The sequence below is a fragment of the Morone saxatilis genome, unplaced genomic scaffold, assembly GCF_004916995.1.
Source record: "Morone saxatilis isolate NCDOM2014 unplaced genomic scaffold, NCSU_SB_2.0 Contig23, whole genome shotgun sequence".
NCBI classification, from domain to species: Eukaryota; Metazoa; Chordata; class Actinopteri; family Moronidae; genus Morone; species Morone saxatilis.
In genome coordinates, this window is record NW_023339796.1 from 18,895,703 (window position 1) to 18,904,530 (window position 8,828).

The following is an 8,828-nucleotide window of genomic DNA, read 5'->3' on the forward strand; positions in this document are numbered from 1 at the left end:
CTCTCTCTCTCTCTCCCCCCCTCCTTCCCTTTCTCTCTCTCTCTCCCTCTCTCTCTCTCTCTCTCTTTATCTCTCTGTAGGCCTTTATGCCACGGGGTCTGGGGAAGGTGAAGGCAGCAGATCAATGCGATGCCTCTGCTCTGCTCAACCTAATCAACTACTGTGATTATTTCCAGTCTGTGGATCTAAAATGTGTGAGAGAGGTAAATATTCATATTGTTTAAACTGGGCTTCTTAAGTCAGAATGACAAAGCCTTATATACTGGGGGGAACATGAGATATACTAATACAAAGTATATAAATAGATTGTTTTATAACAATAAAATATGCACACTAAATATGAGCACATCATTAAATGATGGGGAGTTATATATATAACATTCACATTTAAAGAGACTTTGCAAACTAAAAAGGAGAATAAATAAAGGTGTGTGCATCAGTCATTGCCTAACCACCACAAGAATAAAGTGCATATTATATTTAGTTTTCCTTTCTTCTTTTGTGTGTGTGGTTTCAGGTGATCCGTTACAGGAACGAGTTGATGCATTCTTGTGAGCTGCGTGTGAAGAATGACTGGATGAGGCACTATGAGACCAGTTTGAAAAACCTTGTAAGGCAGTTCAGCCCCATACCACAGATGGCAAGAGTCGGCCAACAGATAGAGGAGGTGAGTGAGTGAGTGTGTGTGTGTGTGTGTGTTTGGAAGCTCTCCAGTCCCAGTTGCATTAGTGTTATTTGGTGTCTCAGTTTGTGTCTGTGTGCATATTTGTTTGTCCAGATGCTGGTCGTTGATTTGTCAATATGTGTCTCTGGTTTGGACCGAATGGATTCTGCTAACATGGATGGAATAGAGTGCGACTCTGTCAGCCAATGGGAGACAAGCCCTGACTTAATCAGCCAGTGGGAGACTGAGTTACTACAAGAGAGACTGCAGGAGTTACTGCATGTTGCTACTGCTGCTGAAGATGATACAGATGTCACAAAGGCAGAGGTGCAAAAGAACAAACAAAAATGTCCACATGCACTTTCACATAAAATATGTCACATGACTTCAACCAACTCTCTGTCTCTTCCTTAGGACACTGAGCAGTTGAAGAGACTGGGGGGTTTCCTGCAGGCCAACAGAGACCTGGCTGAGCGGTTTTCTACAGAGCTCAAAGCCATCAACTCACTGGAGGCCAGAGAATAAGAGGAGGAAGGCGGGACAAAGAGAATGCAGAGCATCTTGTGCACTACATTTATATATTCACTACTTAAAATGTGTTATGGTCAGAATTTAAGCTGATCAGGGGATTTGTGACAACTTGTATGTTCATGTACACTATATAGAATTTCATTAAAAATGTAAATTAAAGATCAAACAATGTATTTTGTTTCCTGATTTATAGATCTTTATTTTGGTCGTTAACTTAAAATAATATTAACAATAATAAAATCAACCTTTACCAGTTTATCAATTTTAACAAAGGATATATTGTGGGAATTTCTGATTTAGTGTTTGAGTGGTGTGTGGTGTAACGTAAACGTAAACAACTAGTTCACTGATTAGTTGATCAATAAAAATAAATCAGTTATGTTATTACATATTGTATTTATGCCAAACTGGGAGAATATGCTGTTTTCAGCATCTCCAATGTGGATATTTTGCTTTTCTATGTTTCATATCATATTAAACTGAATATCTTTGGGGTTTGGACTGATAAAACAAGACAAATATTTAGTTTTGCCAGTTCAAAACCCAAAGCTGTTGACCAAACAATTAATCAATCCAGAAAATAATCTGTAGATTAATTGATAATGAAAACCAAGTGTCATATTCAGTTCCTCCTTTATCTAACATTGCTCTGATGATAAAGTATCCTTTTGATCAGGTTGAATGAAGATCCCTTTATGATCTGTTCAAATAGCTGGTTCTATCAAAACGTCTACAAGCAGATCAACAGGATCACTAGAAATGTTTCAAATTCTTATTGCACCATGTACACGCTTTTGTTGAGGGTTTTTCTTTCTAAACATGTATGATTGAGTTCACAGTCAGAGGTTGTATTTTTTGGATGCCATCAAGTTATAGTCAATCAAAAGTGAGTATTAAAATTAAAATTGTATTAAAATCCCCTCCAAGAATAAATTGAATAAAGCTGACAGACTCTTGACTCTTGGAACAATGATAAATTATTAAACCTATTGTTGGTGGCATATATATTTATCAAAATGAATTGTGACTTATATCAACAACTGAAACAGTCCATCTCGCAGACATTTCACTGTGCAATATCTAACCTCTAAATGGCGACCCCTGCTGATCGATTGCCGCCATTGCAAAGCCTTGCTACCCCACTGATTTACACAGCAAGATTAATCTGCTGAACATGCACGACTTTCCTGAATAAATGAATAAAAAGTATTTTAAAAAAGTGCTCTTCTTATAATTAGCTGGCATTTATAGAAAAGACAGAAAGAGACATTAGAACAAAGGGTTTTTAGACTGAATTTAACCTTTTGGGTCAATGGGTGATTGGATTGTCTCATATATGCTAAAGATCATCCTCATAACCACATTACAGTCCCTGCTGTAACTGTTGAGGTTTCCACAGAACAGCAGTATGAATCTAAGTTTCACCATCAAACCTTGTTGACCCTATTAACCATGGCGATGTTGCTTCAATCTTTCACTCACCAACCTCAGTGTAATATTGAGGTCATGCTTTACTCTGCACTTCTTTACCATCAATAAAGTGATAAGGGCTCATTACTGGAGCTTTACAGTAAAACCTCAATCTTGCATCATAAACCATAACAAACATTTAACCTTCCTGATTGGCTGAAGCGGACCAATCACAGCGCATCTGCTTTTCATTCACTACTCCTCTTTTTTGTCTGGTGTTTGGTGTTTAATCAGCATGGAGACTGTTCGGAAGAAACCACTGGAGACTTTCATTTATACGCAAACGAGCAACTGCGCAATACAATACGCAGCCGGCATCAATGTGTCAAGAGATGCGAGTTCAAACACTGGAAACCACGATCAAACCAGGTCGGTAGGCGATCGCCCCCGACCATGAAACCTATTATTTACCATCACAATGTGGGTTTTAAAGTCCCCCTAAGTCTTATAATAATAATAATAATAATAATAATAATAATAATAAACGATATATATTATTATTATTATTATATAATTATTATATGTGTTTTTATTCTAATTTTTAAACTGCAGAGTCCTTTAGATTGTGAGATGTGTTCTGATTGGAGAGATGTGATGGGGACCAACAACATCAGTGATTTGTGCAAACAGGTAACTGCTTATTTGTACACACATAAAATTATTCTCTTTCAGTCACTAATTTTAAAAGTCAGTATAGTATCATTAATCTGTATTTATGTTTATGTTGTCATATGCAGTGCTCAGTAGAGTACTAAATCTTTATTCAAGTAAAATTACAATTACTCACATATATATATATATATATATATATATATCAACATATAAACGTATAAAAGTACTTGGTTTAAATGTTGTTTAGTGTGTGCGAGCCAGAGATCTTCACAAGTCATTTCATGCAAGTCAAGTCTTAAGTCTGTACTTCCCACTACAGGAAATAATCCTACTTGTATATAAAAAACGTTTTGTTGTCAGTACAAGATTGGTTGATTCCATAATACAGTTAAAACTAGGGGAAAAAATCAATGCATTAATGCCTCCGTTATGTGGAGTGATTCAACATCAAAGGTAACCAATAGTACATTTTCAGACGGTAATTTAAAGGTCCAGTGTGTAACATTTAGGAGGATCTATAGGTATGTTTTCATTAGTTTATAATCAGCTAAATAGGAATCGTTATGTTTGTGTTACTTTAGAATGAGCCTTTTATATCTTCAGTGCCTTCCATGGATTCATCCATGTTGAACCAACATGTTTCTACAGTAGCCCCGAAGGGGCAAATGATATACTGGCACCAGACAGGGGTGTTCGCTTTTTTTGTGGCCTCTGTAGTTTCTCGTTGGCTCTTGGAAGGGGAAGGTGAAGCGATTGGGTGCAATCTGAAATACTTTGCTCTGAAATGCTTTTTGCACAAAAGCTCTTAAATGTGTAAACACAGGCAACAGTGCTAAATACAACCACATCCAGTGTGTGGGTTTAATGTCTTTGTTTTTGTGAGTTTGTGTCTGCGTGAGTTGGCTGGCGGTTAGTTTGTAGGACGTTAGTGTCTGCAGAAATCTGTCTGCTCAGCGCCCCCCCCCCTCCCTCGCCCAGCTGTGACTTTATCATAAACCACTTCCATACAGCTGTCCAAATATATATGAGTGGGTACTGAAGACTGTGCATACAAGTTCTCTTGAAATATGTAAGTAGCAGTTAAATATTTGATTTAATTGTATAAAACTGTGTGACAACTCAAGTGGGTTATCAAAAAGAAAAACTGGTGGAGTGGGTGGTAGAGCCTAGAGGCTTGAGGACTGAGCAATTAGTATTAATTATTTTGTGAGGATGTTTTTCTGTTTTATTACTTACCAAACAAAGAATATCATGTCATCAAAGGCAAAAATGTACTTTCGCTTTTCGACAGATAAAAGCCATTGTTCAGGTTGATGCACAACATGTGAGCTGCAGCCGCATAACAGAAAAGTGTGAAAACCAGAGAAGCTTTTCCTGCTTCAAACTTTCACACACTTATCTGCTGCTACAACCTGCTGCACCCGAACATCTTCAGCACATATGGGTGCCTGCCTCTGAGGCAACATGGAGAGAGAAGGGATGCTGGTCCATTCTATTTACTACGGAAGAATTGGGAGCGAGGTCACGGAGAGGCTGCTGGAGAGGTTTGGACATGAGGGCAGCTTTCTGCTGAGAGACAGCGCAACTGTGCAGGGAGCCTACTGTCTGTGTGTGAGGTGAGCGGTGACTGAGTTGTACAAAGGTGACTAAAAGTGACATTTTTAATCCAGTTTTGTTGAACCATTATGTTTTGTAGTTTGGATCATTCTTCATTTAAGCTATCTATCCATTGGTGAATACACTGAACATGTTTTATTTATCGTAGATAGAAGATAGATGATAGATATGATAGAATGATAGATCAGATAGATAGATAGATGATAGATAGTACTTTATATATCCCGAGGGAAATTCAACCCATCAGTAGCATACAAAATACAAAACATACATTAAACATACATTAAACTAAAATTAGAAAAAAAAAATTAATTAATTAATTAATTAAAACGTAGGGCTTTTTGCTGACGTTGCATTTATGTCTCTATATCATTAAAAAACTGAAATAAATCTGTAAATCTGTGAATTATAAACATTTTCAGAGATTTCATGGCATGTATAGACTTAAAATTAAAAAAGGTTGGGACAAAAGTCACTTTACATGTAAATGGACAGTATTAGCTGTGTATAAATAGTAAATATTTTTTCCAACCTTGAACTGTTCTACATTTATTTGTGTATAGTTTTTTCCTGCATTGTTGGTTCCTGACAGCTTTATACTTTGTTAAATTGACAAAAGGAGATGTCAGACTGACTTTGTGCTGAAAAAGGTGTAAGGACAGTTTAAAAACACAAAAATAAATACATAGAAAGTTGGCAAACATTGGCAAACAGAACTGTACCTGGAAAATAACACAGAAGTGTTACAAACTTATATTTTAAATACATCATGTGTAACTGTTAAATTAAGTGCTCTCCCATGTTATGATATTCATTTAAACAACATTAAATCGTGTCTTTAGTTTTCTGCCTGCTGCTGTGTTTGATATTTGATGCAGGAAAATGTGTAATGTTGTATTGTGACACTGGGGAAAATATAGAGAAGCCTCAATCCATGGAAAATTGTCTATGTAAATCCACATTATAGAATGAGAAACACAGACATTCATTGGCCGTTTCATTTCAGCTACAGTTTCAGACACCATATTTACAGTACATGAGACGTATTGACATTAAATATTTTTAGATAGCACCACACTGAACTACTGATCTAAAACAAAACAGTGGTTTTCTAATTTTTGTCTAAATGTATTTGCTGGCACTGCAGACATTTATTTTAAAGGGAACGCGTCAACAAATTCTACCACAGTAAAACTCAAAAACAGACCAAACAAAACCACTTGTAATAGAAATGTCCACCTTGGTAAAGTAGAAAGAATATGTACTGACTGCAGTGGAAGAGGTAAACAGGGCTTTTACTGAAACAAAAATACTATACTACAATGAAAAATAGTCTTACATTTAAAAATGTACTCAAGTAAAGCAGTAAATTGTACTTAGTGTACTCACTACGCAAAATGAATTTCAAAATATATATATATTGGAAGCAGCATCTGCATGTTGTCAAGGTATAGAGCTACGCTAATTTTAATAACTGTATACTGTTGGGGAGTTGCATCTATAAAAATAAATATTTTCTAAACTGAAATGTAATGTAGAAAAAAGAACAATATTTCCCTCTAGTGTAGCGGAGAAGTAGTATAAAGTTGCGTTCAACAGAAATATTATACGTAAGACGCAAATACCTGAAATAGTAAAATCTGAGTAGACCAAATTTTAAAAGACAGAATAAAAATAAAAAAAGAAAGAAAGTTGGAAAATTGTAAAGAAATTCTAAAGGACTATATAATGTATCTATAAAGAATAATTAGATGATTTAAATGGATTAAAATAAGTTTTATTGCTCTGTATAAAGATTGATAAAGCAATTACTGAGGTCTGGTTTTTACTTGTGTCTAGTGTGTCATCGTCTCTTTCAGATTTAATCATCACATCGGAACATGTACGTGCACTTGTGCAGTTTCAGATTTGACACATTCACAGCAAATCATTCAAATTTCTCAACTTTGTGTTTTGCAGGAAAGCACCATTTGTGCACACCTACAGGCTCGTACATGCCACTGACAGCTGGAGTCTGCAGGTCAGTGAACACACACACACAGACACACAGAAGCATCTTTATGGTTTCCTGTGTGTGTGATTGGCAGGATTCAGGAGTCAGACTGCAGAATTTTAGGACTCTGGAAACACTGATAGAGGGCTACAGAAGGGCCGCAGCCTCTGACGTTAGTATAGCCCCCCTCACAGATCCACTGGTCAAAACACAGCTACAATACAGCAGCATTGGAGGTATGACACACACACTTGTGCAGTTTTATATGTTTTGATATGAAGTATTTTCCTTTTTGTCAAATTACAAAAACATCCTGAAAAATAACCTTAAATCTGGTTCATGCACTCACGCAATAAACTTTGTGTGTGTTTTGATGTTTGTGGTACATCAATGAGTCCCATATAAGGTATGAAATGCTGTTCACTCAACTCTAATGCAGTTTCACTGTTGCCCTCCACAGAGTTTGTCTACATGGAAACGTGCAACAGCAGCAGCAGCAGCTCTGTCTGTTGAGGCCGTGCCTGTAGCCTGGCAGACCAACACCGGTAATCAGATGGACAAACACGATCACAGAAACGATTTCATATAGATATATTTCACCATGTACTCAAGAGACATTGTAAGCCATTGAAATGTTTTAACTTGGTGTCTGAGTGAGTGTGGGAACAGGGTTGTTCATAAAAATAGGTGCTATGCAAATCTATCACACACTATCTCTGTTATTGCGGTTTCTTTTTTCTAAGACCTATGACCCATTGTCTGTCATTGTGGGTGAGGTACACACCATTATGTCCTCAATGAAGTCTCCAGTTGCTGTGTGTATTTTGATGTTTTGTGTCATAAAAGAAATATATTTTTACATAGTTGTGGCCCTGTATTGAAATGGTGTTTTTTTTTTCTACAAACACACAGATACCGAGTAAACGTGTGTTTTTGTGTTTTATATCTATTTGGGGAAGTCACACAGTGATCTGTGTGGTTAGTCTTATCTGAAGCCACAGTAGCAACACAGGAAACATAGCAATGCAGGAAAGGCGGATCATAAAATCGATTGTGGGCACACACTTATTTCATCACGTGACTTTATTTATTTTTTTAATCATGAGGTTCTTCTGACTGATGGTATCTAGTCTTCAAGATGAGTCAAAACAAACTTTGATCTGGTATCAAATAGAAAAAAATACATAAACCGTGCTCCTCACAATATATAGACATGTGTCCGCTGGTCTGGCAGTTTTCAGTTTTAGCTTCACCTTAGACTTAGTCAGTGTTACCGTCAATCTGTCAGACTGACACACAGTGTTTCTTCTTTCCTGATAGTTCCTCTTAGCTGCTAAACTGTCAGCATACATGACTTTGTAGCAAATGTCAAATTTATCGCATTTTGACAGAAGCTGCACTTACTGCTTCCCCTTAAATATGTCATTGTTTTTTGTCAGTCTAAAGTATCTGCAAAGTAAGCCAGTCAACATGTGCAAAGTGCACTGCGATAACAAACAACTTTGGCGTGTGGCTCTAGCCCTCATAGGAAGTGTCATTTTTACCATAACACATAGTACCCCACAATGATATGGTTTCTGTCAGAGCACAGCAACAATAGACCTTCATCTTTACTTCAGCTCACTGCTGCTGCGGTCCTGTTCATGTTGTCCTGTTGTATTATAGATAATATCTGCTGCTCTGGCCATGAACATTGCATTGTTTTCTTAATGGCAATGTATTTCATTGTGAATTGATGTGATCTGTGTTTAATATCTCCAGTCTGTGTTTTCCGAGTCAGTTATTAAACCGGACTTGAATAGAGTTGGCTTAATGAAACAACTTCTTAATCACAATGTAACAGCCAAAATTGTGAAATGTGCCTTTAAGAGACTGTGTTGCCTAGATACGAGAGAAGCGTCATCACACAGCGCCTAACCTGTCTTGAGTTAGTAGTATACC

General features: G+C 36.8%; 2 protein-coding genes across 2 annotated transcripts in view; both read left to right on the forward strand.

Annotated features, from left to right (window-relative positions):
* LOC118334769 (uncharacterized protein CXorf38-like) overlaps nt 1–1,361 on the forward strand; it is a 2,714-nt gene extending 1,353 nt beyond the window's left edge. Inside the window, exons 3-6 of the mRNA XM_035670834.1 lie at nt 81–203; nt 518–667; nt 779–991; nt 1,079–1,361. Coding sequence (XP_035526727.1) covers nt 81–203; nt 518–667; nt 779–991; nt 1,079–1,189 — 597 coding nt within the window. The 3' untranslated portion in view covers nt 1,190–1,361. The remainder of the gene's footprint in view (nt 1–80; nt 204–517; nt 668–778; nt 992–1,078) is intronic.
* Nucleotides 1,362–4,286: 2,925 nt separating this feature from the next.
* LOC118334260 (SH2 domain-containing protein 1A-like) lies at nt 4,287–8,814 on the forward strand. The gene is made up of 5 exons (XM_035670108.1): nt 4,287–4,346; nt 4,569–4,893; nt 6,854–6,914; nt 6,982–7,123; nt 7,348–8,814. Exons 2-5 carry the CDS (start codon nt 4,742–4,744, stop codon nt 7,398–7,400), a joined length of 408 nt encoding a protein of 135 aa, XP_035526001.1. The 5' UTR covers nt 4,287–4,346; nt 4,569–4,741; the 3' UTR covers nt 7,401–8,814.
* Nucleotides 8,815–8,828: the final 14 nt, after the last annotated feature.

Coding starts and splice junctions, on each gene's coding strand:
- LOC118334260 (XM_035670108.1), top strand. CDS start 4,742: ATGGAGAGAGAAGGGATGCTGGTCCATTCTATTTACTACGGAAGAATT. Junction 4,894..6,853: donor GCCTACTGTCTGTGTGTGAG/GTGAGCGGTGAC, acceptor TGTGTTTTGCAG/GAAAGCACCATTTGTGCACA. Junction 6,915..6,981: donor CTGACAGCTGGAGTCTGCAG/GTCAGTGAACAC, acceptor TGTGATTGGCAG/GATTCAGGAGTCAGACTGCA.